Raw genomic sequence first — 15,126 nt, 5'->3', positions numbered from 1 at the left:
AGATACATTTTTTGCACTCTCATCTAGATTTTTTTCCACCAAACTGTGGAGCAGTGAGCGACGAGCACGGCGAGCGATTTCACCAGGACATTGCAACAATGGAGAAACGCTATCAGGGCAAACGGAGCCCATCAATGCTTGCAGACTATTGCTGGACAGTGACAAGAGATGCTCCATTTAATGAATACAAGAGACAAGCCAAGAAGCGCCGAGTAGACACTGAATAGGACTAAACTATGTACATAATAGTTTTTTGCCTTTTGTTTCATAATAAATTTTATTTATATAACCCTTTTGCTGATATTTAAAGTGTTACATAAACAGGACAGGTGAAATATCATGTAAAGCAACCATAAACACATGAAAAGACCTAGGTTTACAATTTATGATTAAAACTCTACTATCTACACAATATACATAGACACAAAATGTAAAAACTTAAATATCTTAGAAACAGTAGCCAATCAGTTGTTTTAATTGTCATATTTGAATTCAGCACATCAAAATACATAATAAATAGCACATTTTATCTCTGAAGCAGACGACTTCTCAAAAATTGTAGACCAGTGTAAGGGGAAGTGTCAAGCAACCTTAACAACAAAGGTCTAGCAGCCTGGTCTATAATACACCCTGGCCTCTGGTTTGAAGTTCTGCTCCATATGAAGCTACTGCTGCAGCAGAGAGCAGGCAGAAATAGGATCTTTTTAAAATGAAGTGAAATTGGAAAAGAGCTGGAGGAGGAAGAGAACTGGCCCGTGCTAGTATACGTTATGCACTCTAAGCCCATGCTCTAATCAGATTGGAGCTGGTAATGAAACCAAATCTCGGCCCCATGTTTTCTGGCACATCAGGCCTCCCTGCCACAGCAGGGGGTATTAATTTAGGTGCTAAGGCACTAGAAATCCCCTATTAGATATTGCCAGTGGGTGGAGAATTCAACTGTGCTGAATTTTTGCCGTTCACTCCTGGTCTGAAATGTTTGCTGGTGCCTCTCCCCTGCACCCCTGCACTAAGTGATTGGTTCATGCTGTGTAGCTTGAAGTCGGCTGTGGGATAGAACTCTTTGGAACGCCACAGGGGGCTGAAGACAAACAGCAACTGCATTGCACCGGAGGGCGGCACTAGTTTAATACAAAGCAATGCAATCAGGGAAGCACAGGTGCAGCAGCAGCTTCAAGTGCCACAAAGGCCATTGAGATGCAAGGCTCCTTCCCTTCTGCCACCATGTTTCCGTTTTGGCTTTAAGCAGTCAGTATAAAATGATGGGTTTTGGCTTCCTCGGTGTCAGTGCAGGGAGCAGGGACATTTGGAATTGGCGTCTGGCAAATATTTAATCTAATTAGCTCCAGAGCTGATTGAACGTCTGTTGTTGAAATTTATTGTTGGTCGTGGAAGAGACTGTTGGCAGGGCTTCATGCAGTAGACTCTGTTCCCATCCTGTACACGATCTGTCTGATCACGCTGGGCATGGGGGAAATGAAGCCGAAGGATCTCCCCCTTCTAAATGTATTTTGCATGGATTTCATATTAGCCACAGGCCTCTGCCCCTGCCAGTGCCCAGATATGGGAACCCAATGTGTTGGATACAAAATAGTCATTGATGCAGGAAACGTGACATGCTGTGGGATTTACCCCATTACTGTAAATAACTTTCTGTAATGATTTTTAGCTGTACAATGGAGGGGGCACCAAACGTGTGTGAATCATAGACAATGTGGGACTGAAGTGAGTGCTGTCCCTTGAAGTGACAGACGGGTCAGAGGGATGCACTCTAGAGCAAGCAGAGCCCAGGAGTGAGTCAGGGTAGTTTAGCCTCCTGGCACATTCGGTTTTCTGCTACAGCTACCACCAAGCGTGCCTGTAGCAATACCATAGCTGCCTCTCCGCTGGGGCCTGGCCTGCCACTGTCAACCAGCCACCAGAGGGTAATGACTCATTTGAAGTAGTCACCGAGAAGTGAGAAGCCCTAGATCCCCTTCCCAACAGTGCTAGCTGAATGGAAAAGTACAAACAGGAGGTAGTAACAGACAGTGCAGTAAAATGTGAGGGTTGCTTTGGAGTCTGCTAGCTCTTAAAAATGTCTAATCTAAGCACCCTCATGCCTAGCCAGTACTGAAATGGGCATCTTCTGAAGAAAACCTAGCTGCGGCCCAGCATAGTGGTGGGGTCCCCACCATGGGCAATAATTCCTTTAAAACACCAGCACTGAATTACACCCCAGCTTATGTGACTAGAGATATGATCCACTGAACGAAATATAATACCAACAGCCTGACCCCTTCCTGATGAGTAACAAGCTCATGGGACTTTTTGGTAAAAGGACGGTTCCTATGCGAGAGCTGGCCAGCATCTAGTTCTCCATTTGCCCTACCTAAATTCTTGTGTTTGGGAGAGGGCTGTAGGTAGGAGATTAGGGGGTGGGGGAACAATCTTGAGTGTGCCTGCCTTGCCCATTGTGCTTTGTTATGGTTTATGACTCATTAATATCCAGCCCTCTCCACTATGGCCTTTTTCTTCACAAATGCCTTCATAGCCACCTTTGCCTTCAGAAGAGGCCCATGTTGTGCCCTGTACTGCCAAGCTCCTTTCTTATAGGCCCTTGCACCCCTTTTCCTCTACCCACCCTCTCCCCCTCCCCCGGTGCTGTCATTTGCCCAGCTTCTCTTTGGCACCCAACTCTTGAGACTGTTTTCACCCTGGCTCCCGCCACCCGAGCCTCATCTATCCTGTGTCACCATTTTTTATTATGGGCTCTGGCAGCACACTGACACCGATGCACAGAGCTGGGCTCTCACTTGGCCTGTGCTGCTAACAGCCATGTGTGCTTAGTTCATGCTACCACTGACTCTCTTTTCTACCATTGGCGGTCTCTCCTCCTCCCCCCCCCCCCCCCACCACACACACACTTTGTTCTCATGAGCATCTTTTGAGCCCATGGTAGGCTTTGCAACTTTATCCTCTGCTCACTTTTTTTTTTCTCCTCTCCCCCACGTCCCTTGTCACACCTGAGACACGCTCTGGTATTGGAAAAAGCTAACTGCTTGTATTGTACGTTCATCTTTGCTTCCCTCAACTCCTGCCTCACACATGCCTGCTTCAGTGACTCCCATGCTTGGTGTCTCAGCCATTTTGTCACTGCCACTGGCTTTAAACCCAACAGCCAAGACCAGCCACACTCTCGGTCCATCAGGAATACTCATCCTCCAAATATCTTGATGCAAACTCAGTGTCTGTGGCCTACATCTCCACACTCCAGCTCTGTACACTTGTCTGTATTTAGGGGTTGGTGTGGCTTCTGTTAGATCTTGGTATAGCAGAGTGATGTTTAGCTCCTAGCACAAATTGCTTCTAAAGGATTTGTAACTTTAAGTTACTACTTCTACAAAAAAAAAACACTCTTGCAGGGACTGTTGGTTGGAAATCATGATAGAATGTTGACTACATTTAAAGAACTTACAGTTCTGATTCAGCTTGGACTATTACCCTTGTCAGCAATGCTTCAGAGCACATTGCAAGCCGTGCCAGCTTCTTAACAGTGCAAAGTTAAATATGGGCAGTGGTTGAGCTGTTACTTGCCAAATAACATTTCACTGATGACTTGTACATTTACATGACCAGACTGTTTAAGTAGCCAAACTGTTACTGTGTATGCAGCCTTTTTCTAAGCAGCGGGGAAAGCAAATCCACCCTGGCACAACTTCTAGGATCAGTAACTGGGGAGGAAGAAAATCTGGAAAGGGCTGTCTGGAGACAGTGGTATAGTAGAAAGATGAAGGAAAACTCTGCAATATCTTGTGTTGAGTTACCACTGATTTGTAGCTGTCTGATTTCACTTTTTATTATATAGTTAGGGCCAAAGCATTAGCTATTTATTAAGGAGGTTTTGCCCTGTGTGTTTAAGGCTGTTCAAATAAGTTTGTATTTCATGATTTGAAAAGTAAGCCTTTCATTCATTAGTAAAAATGGTGTAAGTTTCCTTAGTAACTAGAGCTAACCCATTATTGCCATGATAGCTGTCTATCCCAGAGCCATTTGGAGGTGGTATTTGTATAGTAAGCCCTAGACTATTGTATATTCAGGGATGTTAGTTAACACCCAGTGGATTGTCTGTGACTTAGATTATTGAGCTCAAATGACCATGTTCTGTAAAAATTAAAAAAAAAAAGGGGGGGGGGGAATCTGCACTTAAACTCATTCTTTCCTCAGGGGACATTCAGAGACCCCCACAGGCTTGTACCAAGGAAATCTGGTTCCAGCCACACAGATCTTGGGCCATCAAGTACATGGAGCCAGCCTTTGACTTAGCACCACTTATTCATGATCTGTCTTGCCACTGATGCCCAGCTAAGCATGCCCTTTTCCTCCCACGAGTGGACAGAAGCCAGAGATTAACAATGCCTTATTTAGCAGTGCTCAATAACATGGAGAATTTTACTAGGAGGCTATGCCAAGCCGTACGTGAGGAGGGGTTTCTGCAGGTTTAAGGGTGGAGGATAATAGTTAAGCTCTTCTTCTTCACCTTCACCAATTGCCCTTCTGCAGAAAAAAGTTAGTCTTGAATTCTCAGTTGATATCCCAGGAAGCTATCACAGACTAAGTTTGCTGACACTGATAACAGAAGGGGTATTATATTGCCTAAAGAACAGGGGAAGCTATATAGCACTTTGTTGCATAAATGATTCTGTTAGCACCAAAGCCTCCTCTACATTCCCTGTACCTAAGTTATTTTGATAATCTTACAAGGGAATATTTCTCAGAACTCCCGGTAGCTTGGATCATTTATTGGAGTCGGAAGTGGCTTCACTGTTCACACCACTTATAATAGTTAAGAACTCTATAGCATTCATCACACTTTCCTTTCTGTTGACTCTCCTCTGGCTGCATGATGGTTTCTTTATCTTCCTAACACTCAGACATGCTGTCTGAAGTTTCTGGTTTTGGTGGAGCAGTTAATCTCTCTATAGGTATGAAAACTCATCACTTCACACCCTGATTATGTTGACTAATATGATTGCATTCACAAATCCTAGGCTAAGCACCAACTTTGCTTGATTGTCATTAACACAGGGATCACAACAGAACATCACAAAGTAAATTAAAACTGAAAGAGCACATAAAACTATAAGACTTTCTAGAAAAGAATCAAGAGATAAGGACATTTTAAAGTATATTTCCCAGGGACCCACCATTGGACTTCTGTGACCCACAGCCTATTGCCAGATGCACTATTAAGAAAAGCAGTAAATTAGTATTAGCTATTGTTTCCTCTGACTAGTTAACCTTATTTACAAAACTTAGACAAATTAAGATTCTTTAAATGTCATACAGGTCACTTCTAAACATTAACAGTGATTTGTTAAATCAAAACACATTTAGAATTGACAAATTGTTCAAATGCATATTAAGAGTTTCCAGCAGGGGTCAGTGTTTGGACAAAGCAGAACTACACACATGCCTGTCACTTGTAGTGTATATACACTTTACGTAAAGAACTTCACTACCAAATACAGCACTACTTTAAGTGGCAAACAGACGTAACACTATATTGCAGATATGTTGGAGATAATAGCATTGTATAGCAGCCCAAGTAATTCATCCACAGTTAAACAGTTCTATACCACACACCCCCAATGTTTTATACACAAGCCAAAATTGAGCTTTGTAAAAGCTCCTTTAAGATACACAGTGACTAAAATCTTGATTTCTAGAGGCTTTCAAGCCCATCCTTCAGATGACAGTTCCTAAAAAGTTGGTAATTTAACCTTACCCCAGAGTAGTCCAGCTGCTGCAGACTTTTTTTTTTTTTAAAAAAAGCAAAATAGGTGTTCCAGAAAGAATATAAAACTCTTTCAAGGAGTTTTGCTTTCCATAATTAATACTGTGGTTGTCATAATATTAATTGACATGAGTGGTAAAAGCTCTTGGATCAAAACTCCACTCAATAGAAAAGCACTGGCTTTTATTTAAGAACATCATACAGTGACTCAAAGTAGTAATTGTGTACTCACACAACCCTTCCACGTGTCACTATAAAATAAATTACAAGGCAGAAGGAAACTGCTACTAAAAAATTAAACCAAAATCCTGAAGGGTCAAAGCTGAAATTCTGGTTTTAGATCTTGCAGCATATAGTCTCGAGTGTGAAGTCTAGATATAGCAGAAGGAAGAAGGAAGTTCTTTACTCTCCATTTGGAGGATCTGGAATAAAGTTTTTGAAAGGTTAAACATAACTTGTTCAAATAATCTTGTTATTAGTGATCTTGCCAAAAGAGACGAGAAAGGCTGTGTTGAGCTAATATATAGCTCAAATACAAGTTTGTTAGTGTGTAGACAAGTTTCTGGAAAAGAGGGATAATTTTTGTCCCCACCACAAACCAAAGTTCTGAGTTAAAAAAGCAGACACACTGCCAGCTGCTAGATTTTATATTGTATGTTTTATTAAAGAATTGGAAAAAAAATCAAAACTGTTTGCAGTCCAACAGTAGCTGAAAAGGTAAATGACTGCAGTACACAAAAGATATTCAGAGTTAGAATTTAGACAATTTGTACAGTTTTTCATTGTTTCAAAATCTGCCTGAAACCAGCAACTCAATGGCATTGCACACAGATTTTTTTTTTCTTCAAAATTTGAAGGGTGCTTTCACTTTTTCTTTAATGCTTCAGTCAGCTCAGGAACTACCTGCGAATTTAAACAGATACAGTAAGTATATACACATTTCAAAGAAAAGGTTTGCTAGGACTTGGAAAGAAACAGGTTCTGAAACGTTATGTTTAAAGCTCATAAGAAACAGACAATACCAAGAAATGATTTGACATGCCCAGCCCTCACAGCCTAATGAACGCTTGTTTAGATTTAGCTTGTCCTTAAAAAAAAAAAAAAAAAAAAAAAAAAGTTTTCACACCAAACTCAGTCATGGGGCTCAACCCAACTGAAGGTCAGATTCTAATCTCAATCAATACAATAACCACTTCTTGGAGGTATTCTGTAATGTCTGTGTACTGAATAGTTCTACAATTCACCTGTTCAATATTTAAATATCGGGTAATTTTCAACAGAAAAACTAAGGTGCAGTAGTGTTGATATTATGAGAAGCATCTTTATTGTTGCTGTAAGGCTTCATTAGATACATAAGTAGTAGGTTACAGCCCATTTTTTCTCCTATTGAAGTCAGTGGAATTAGAACTGCACAGACCCTTGAGTATTTGAAGATCCTTACAATAATAGTTAAAGGCCCTGTTCCTAAAATTTCTAGTTCTAGCCTGGTTAGGAATATCAGTGTTGCTTTAGGACATTACAGTACATTTCTGTGATTTACTTGGAAAACTTGTTTAGTTCCTCATATTTTCAGCAAAATGTAATTCCAAAGAGATGAGAAAATGATAGGCAGTAAACAATCACCATGGCCAAAAAATAGTTTAAGGTAAAATGCATCTACTAGTCAGGCTGCAAAAAATTAGTGACTAAGTAATAAAAAAAGGAAATTGTTTAATGCTAGTTAAATCAGCTTTTCAATCCTTTTAAAGTGAGTTAGTGCCAAAGCCTTGGCATCTGCTGTGGTTCTGCCACGTAACACACCAGCCATGCTGCACTGTAATTCTGAATAGCACTAGGAAGAGCAGTTAAGCATATAAAGAGTTGGTAGATTAATCTATAGAATACACCTGAAAACCTATCCTAGTCACTTGTGTAAAATATCAATTACCTTGTCTTTCAAGGGGCTGCACGTTGCCCCAGCTCACAGAGATCCCAGCTGAACTCACCACTGATGAATATAGCCTCTCAATTATTTAAAGAGAGCTACATTTCCATTAGGTGGAAATAATGTGTTCGTACAAAATTTATTAAGGAAATTGTCTACATGTTGTTTCTTCCGAATGTCACTTTGTCTCCAGCTTATTAAAAGGCCCATGTTTACTGCCGAGCCAGCAGGCATTAGTTCAGGAATGGCATTAAGTGCTGGCAGTGTTTCTGCCTACTTTCCTCAGTGGATATACTATGAGCTCATGCCAGTCATACAGATTACATGCTAATAGAGCCCCAAGTGTAACCTGTAGCAGCACTGTGAAGAGTTCTAGCAAATGTTCAATCTTTTCTACATAATGGTAAACAGGTTTTTGGGGTGACAGTAGGAGTTCAGGTGATAAGCCTACTTAATATTAGGAAACTGACATGCTTTATCTATTTCACACTGTACAAAACTAGAACCATCACTCAAACTCTATTCACTCGTATCGAAATTCAATGTTAACTGCATGTTCATTCATACTTCAACTAAAGAAATTTAGTGATTACTCAGTATTTGGTCTTTTCTTTTCTATAAGTTCAAAAAAGGAAACCAAATTGTTAAAGTTTCTGAAAGTGAAGTATTTGGGATAATCAAGAAAGTCAAACTTGACTATTTAGATCTGCTGTGATGTGGGAATGATACATAATGGTACCTGAAATTAAATTCCTTCAATACGCAACAGAGGAGAATGAAAGAGGGAAAGCTTTCCTCAAGACTTTAAATAACAGACTGCTTTGTGGAAAGGCTAAGATTCCACATAATACTCAGTGAATGGGAGATCCTTGCCTAAGTACAGTTACTCTTCAGAACCTAGTGCACAGGATGGATGCACTTTTAGTACAAACCTAAATAAAATTCAAATAGATATTTGCAGAGGCACAGATTTTCCCCCACATAGCTTCTTATTATGGGGATTGTTTTGATATCTTTATATCATAACTTTCCCAGAATTAGGAAGAGTCTGGAAAGCAAATCAATGGTAGACAAGAAACAGGACTTCTTAAAACCTTGCTTTCAAACAACTCAAACCTGGCTCATCAAGGAAGTCAGTTTCGCTGTGAAATGAGAGAAATGTAGAGGGATAGTTGCCCCAACGCAAAGCACTTAGGCTTAATCATGTGCTGAATTCTCATTCACATCAATGGGATTTAAACCTCTGCATAAAATACTTTCCTGAATGAGGGCCAATGAGAAGTTCTGATGGGTAAAACAGGTACTGGATCCTTCCTATAAAGCAGTGGTGGGCAACCTGCGGCCCATCAGGGTAATCTGATTGTGGGCTGCGAGACATTTTGCTGACGTTGACCGTCTGCAGGAAACAGCGAACCGCAGCCACCGGGAGCTGCGGGGGCCCGTGCCTGTGAACGGGCAAAGTCAGCAAAATGTCTCGCAGCTCGCAAACAGATTACCCTGATGGGCCGCTTGTGGCCCGCAGATTGCCCACCACTGCTACAAAGGCTACTACTCATAAGCAGCACAATTTGTGCAATGGTAATTGCTAAAGGAACTCATATTGGAGTTGTTAAAATATAATCCTAAATTTGAGTTGAGTTTAAGATGGAGATGCCTGTAGGAATATGCAAGGCAAACACAACCGCATCCTACAGGGAGATACCTATAGGTATGCAAAAAACAGTGTAAATAAGATTCCTACAAGAGTTACAATATTGCTGACATCAGTGCAGGTTCCAAGAAATTTTGAAGTGCATGAGAAGCAATTAGAAAAATGAGACTGCAGATCTGGAAAAGGAGGCTATCATTAAAAATGATAATTGGGATGATTGTGTCAATCAGAGTGAAATGTATATTTCAGTTTCAAAACGGCTAAACCGGAGTAAATGTTATCCCTAAATAAACACCAAGCTGAATTTCAAGCTCAAACAACAATTACGTCTGTTCACACCTGCACTGGAAATTAAGAGTTTAACTAGCTTCCAAACAACTCTGTATGCATGCAAACATAGGGGAGATGGGACAGTCTCACTCACCCAACACTGGGATGCTGAAAGTAGGGAAAGAACTTGAAAGCCCAAGACACACAGTATGCAGGATTTTTTTTAAAACTTCAATGAGGTTTTGGGCTGCACAGAGAAGCCAGGATGTAGGCTTAGAAAAATATCCTATACCAAACCTTTATTCTCTTGGTTTCCCGCTTTATGTATGATACTTTTAGGAAAGTCACTGTGATGTGTTCTTGAAAACAAGCTTATGACCTCTGGTGAGAAGCAGGAGATGATGGAAAGTGCCTGACTGAGGGCACTCAGTCCAAAATATAGGAATACAAGTGGAGTTGCATCATAGGCGCATTTAACTTGTGCGATTTTAACTATACGCGCTCGGCAAAACAAAACAAAGAAAAATAATTTAAATACTGTACCTGTAGTGCGGGCGATTCTGCCCGCCATGCCACTCAATGAGTGTTTGACTATACGTGATTTTTGCAATGACTTCAGAACCTAACCCCCGCATAAGGTGCGACTCCCCTGTAAATACTGCCTGTCCCTAAAAGGTGCTACCTATATGCTGGCTGGTGTAAGGAGCATGAAAAAAGTCTGATTTGTGAGGCGTGGCAGGAATAATGGACATATTACAAGATAAAATCTTTAAAAGGGCAATTGTTCAGCATTTGTAGTAGATAGTTTTACACCTTAATCTTCTGACAGTTTTACTATTTAAGTAAAACAGTGATGCCAGGATACAGTTATGGACTACTGGCTATAAAGTGTCATGTTTTAAACATCAGTTTGAGTAAATGATCCAAAGCATCTACGCCTCCTCCCATATTGGAAGGGTCTCTTCCAGAATGAGTCTGATTTAATATAGATTTTGAACTGTCTTCCTGTCTCAGACTTCATTACACTCAGCTCCCATCGAGGTATGTTTTTTTTTTTTTTTTTTTAATAGTAATCTAAACTTCTGATAAACAGGGAGGAGCAGGTGCCACTATAATGCAGAGATGCACGGACACAGAAATTTAAAGATTAATGTTTAAATAATAATTAGTCTACATGGAAATGAAAGGAAAACTTTCCAACAGTTATGAGGAGTGGTTCTCATCTACAAGCAACCACATGCAGTGGTGGACACTTTTGAAGACATCAGAGGGGTTGAACCCATGAGTTCCTTACTCAGTCAACATTTTTTACTCCTATCCACATGCTTACATCAGCTTAAAACACCATACTTCCTTATTCTTAGTATCTCCTTAAGTACATCTTTACTCTTACTTCAAAATTTCATGAAGTAGTAAAAAAAAAAAAAAAAAAAATTTATGCAGAACTGATCTGTGCTGGGGCAGCTCTAAAAAATTAAGGAGATTTCCCCTTCCCTCCCCCCCTCAAGGTTACTCTTACCTTAAATAAATCTGCTACCAATCCGTAGTCCGCAACCTGGAAAATCGGTGCTTCTGGATCCTTATTAATAGCAACTATGGTCTGAAAGTAGAAACAAAAACACATTTAAAATATACAGCTGTAGATTACATTTTTTCCAATAAAAAAATATCTTAAATTCACACCAGAATATTGGACCCAGCAGATATGGTCAAGTGCATTTGACAAATGCTTCCCATTTCTGCCTTGAAAACAAGACTATAAAGGAAATCTCAATAAAAGAACTAAATGTCTACAATAACAATGGAAAAGTTTTTTAAGCTCTCACTATTCTATGCTCATTTGGTCAACGGTATTTGACAAATGTTTTCAAGGGAGAAATGGGAAGCAAGACTGTGAAGGAAATCTCAATAAGTGAATTAAAATGTCTACAATAAATAATGGAAACACTTATGGTCTGACTATTCCATGCTCAATTAGCAGGGCTGTCATTTGATGTAGGATGGAGGGGGGTGGGGGGTGGGGGGAAGATACTTCCTTAAAATGCTATAATAAAAAAAGGACATCCACTATAAAAGGAGCGTGATGTTTAACAAATAAAAACAGGGAAAGACATTTTGAAAAAGGAACATAAAGCCACATACTGGAGACTTAAATATAATGTGGGCAATATCATTTAGTTCACTACACAGTGAATCCCAATGCTAAATACAGAAAACTCCCTCTCCTAGAGGACAGAGTCTGTACTTCTAGACCAAGTCATTTCAAAATAGCCCAAAGACTGCAGGTGCCCAGATAAATAGCCTGTTACGGGATAGGGAGAGCTCTGTAAACACAAAGCTATACAGCTCACAAAATAAACCCTATACTGGTTATGGTTATAGCTACTGCCTATCAATTCAAAGCAGTGAGAAGCCACACAGGTATTCTAAACCAACATATTCTTCATACATTTATCTGCGATTCAAAGAGACCTTTCATTCAAATGTCTGTTTTTCTCCATCCACTACAAGTACTCTACCAAATCATTAATTTTGCTGAAAAAGTATGATGGTAATAATTAAATGAAATAAGGTTAGAAAATCCTATGTTCCTAAACCACAGAAATGGTTTTCTATAACTAGACTGACATTCAAGATGTGTGCCTCCAACTATAAGTTGTATGTTCTAAAGCGGTGGCATTTGAGGGTATTAATGCATGATCAAATACCAATTTTCTTTAAGTGTGTTCCCTGAGACATGCCCTATGATTTTTAAATGGAAGTGTTTGAATCAGTCTGCAGCCTTAGGAGCAGCTGATGTTGATGCCAAGTTCCAGCTGCCCTGTTGGTTGCCTGCAGCATTGCAAGGGAGGGAGGAGAATGCTGCTCCATTGCTGTTTCCTTACTGGACTATGGAAGCCCACAGAATAGTAGTTGGACTGACTTCACTCGGTGCCTAGAGACAGCTAGCAAAGGATGATCTTCCTCTTCAATATAGCCACCCAGGGCAGCCGGGGGGAGAAGGGAGGGGAAAGCAGTTATGGCTCCTCAATTCTCTGCCCCAGCCTTGGGCACTAGTTAGAGGAGCATGGGGGCTACTCTAATTTCCGCCAGTTGGCAACGTTCCCTTAGGAACCATATGTCCAGCTGGGGATAGCCTCATTGCAGGGTGCTGTGACCACTCCAACAAGGACTGCTTGCAGGAATGCATAGGAGGTGGCTGCACTGGTGTTACACCTGGTGAGGACTTCCCTGATAGGGCTCTTCAGGGTGCTGTCTGTTCTTTCTACACTACGTAAGCAGGATAAAGGGTACAAGTCCAGAAATCTGCCCCCAAGTATTGTCATTTTGAAACAAGGTGATTGGCCCTCAGGTTGAAAAGGCTGGAGAGCACTGCTCTAGAAGAACCTTGTGGAGGTATTATCTAATAGGCATTCAGAAAAATATTCACCACTGGCCTGATGAAGAGGGAGATGTACCCTCACCATTGTTAGATTTGTTTAAAAACACCCCACCTCAGTTTCCCCTATAACATATTCACTAATTCAAAGAATCTCAGTCACCTGGTATTTCTTAATCTGAGCCGATTTTCTAGGTCATACATTACATTTCATAGTCTTTAGTATTGAGAAACAATCTCAATACCGAAGGATCAGGCAATCAGCATCTCTTTTCTCTCTCCCTTTCACTTCGTAAACAAGTGTTTTTAAAATTTGCATTCAGTACAACTTAAAACTTTGTACTTTGGCTACAAGACCGACAACAATCCATCTCCTACCCTGTGTGATAATTCAAATCCATGTGTTTTAAGGGTGCAAAATCAAAAGCTGATGAGAAATGACAGCCTCATGAAAACTGGCCATATTTCCATCATTTTACAGCTCCATCATCCTTCCCATGAAATACTGAAGGAAATCATCAGATGGTAACTTCGGAGAAACAACAAAACAAATACTATACCATTTAAGGTTTTCTAAGAGGTAGGTCTCTTCACTAAAGCCTTTAAATGATAGTTGTTTTCAGACACTGTATTTAAGACCTAATCTTTAACAATGCTTCATAGCTTTGAAATATTTTTATTTTAATCACTGTTCTGTAAAGTGACTGGATTCAGTACATTTAAAAATTATGCTAAACTGACTGGCATGTAAACTAGGTAAGATATATATATTAAAAAAAAGCAAACTCCTAGAAGGGAAAGGAATTGTGAATCCATAACAGACAAAACAACTAACGTAGTCCATCCCTTCTGGAAAACTGATTTTTCTACCTTGTTGTAAAAGTACAAATAAATTATACATTTCACTCAGAGAAAGCTTTTCTGACTACTTCTGAAAACATATCCTTAAGTGTGCAAGTTCACAATGCCAGATAATTCACAGTATGGGGGGTGGGAGGAAATCACACAAGAGACTGTAGCCATGGTTACAATTTTTTTTTTTTTTAAACAGTAATATAAATTGGATCTTTTCAGTAAATTCAGTACCTAACTGCTTCTACTAAAAAAAGAAGTAGGTCACAGTTCAAGTAAATGTAAAAATAAGTCTTGAGATACACAAGTTTGTTTAAATATAAAATAAATAGCATAAAGAGAAAAATTAAACTAAGCAGCATATGATTCAGTTACCTAATCTTTTATATGTAATTGGGATCAAACAAACAAACAAAAAAGAGGATTTTCAAAATTCAGGACACAATATTGAAGAAAGAGAAGGGGATCTTATGATATTAACAGGAATGCAAATATTCTTTATTTCAAACTCTATTTCTTTATCACCTTCCCCACCTCTCTCTGTTTAATCTAGCAGAGAAGAGGCTAATGTTACACAATTTCACTAATACTGGCATAAAAATCTGCCTCTTTCACTGCAGATCCTATTACCTGCATCTCTCCACCTCACAATCTTCCCTGAAAGTTTTTCCTCCATTGCCCACAGCATAGCCTTTAATTTCTCGCTCAGGTTATTTTTCCAACTGTATTAACTCTAAAGCAGGACACAGTTTGTAGGAAGAAGGCTATACAAAATGTATTACACTGCATCTTCCATGGAATTTGCTCTAACCTAAATCTGGCAGCTGGTGTTCCACTCATTCTTATGCCCTCCAATAAAAGTTTGACATTTCACTTTAAAATGCACACACAGTATTCAGAAGAAACTAGGTGCTAAAATAAGTTCAGATCATCCTATTATGCAGTTTGGCTCATGCTAAGAATATCATTGGATACTTAACCAAGCTAAATTTGTTACTGTGGACAGAAAGGAATTTTAAGAACTCTTCTCCTGAAATTTCAGAAGATGAAGATCCATTTATCAAAAGGTAAAAACAGAAACGTGTGCTCCACCTATAAAACAATGGGAGACCCTCATAGGGGTTTTCCACTGCTTTATGAGCTGTTCATGCTTCAGCAGGATGCCACAACAGAAACACATTTAAGCCTGTTTGATAAATCTACTTTAACAGAGAGTGTCTCCTGAAGAGGTTCAAAAAATTGCCTCATTTTAAAAATTACTTGTAAAAAAAAAA

At 39.8% G+C, this 15,126-nt stretch overlaps 1 protein-coding gene across 1 annotated transcript in view; it reads right to left on the bottom strand.

Annotated features, from left to right (window-relative positions):
* Nucleotides 1–6,423: 6,423 nt before the first annotated feature.
* The window catches only part of ETFA (electron transfer flavoprotein subunit alpha), a 49,606-nt gene continuing 40,903 nt past the window's right edge, over nt 6,424–15,126 (bottom strand). Inside the window, exons 11-12 of the mRNA XM_065411934.1 lie at nt 11,141–11,221; nt 6,424–6,679 (exon numbers count right to left, since the gene is read on the bottom strand). Of these exons, the coding sequence (XP_065268006.1) occupies nt 6,641–6,679; nt 11,141–11,221 (120 nt within the window). The 3' untranslated portion in view covers nt 6,424–6,640. The remainder of the gene's footprint in view (nt 6,680–11,140; nt 11,222–15,126) is intronic.

This window comes from Emys orbicularis, chromosome 10 (genome assembly GCF_028017835.1).
Source record: "Emys orbicularis isolate rEmyOrb1 chromosome 10, rEmyOrb1.hap1, whole genome shotgun sequence".
In the NCBI taxonomy this organism is placed as follows: Eukaryota; Metazoa; Chordata; order Testudines; family Emydidae; genus Emys; species Emys orbicularis.
This window is presented reverse-complemented; position numbering and strand designations above follow the sequence as displayed.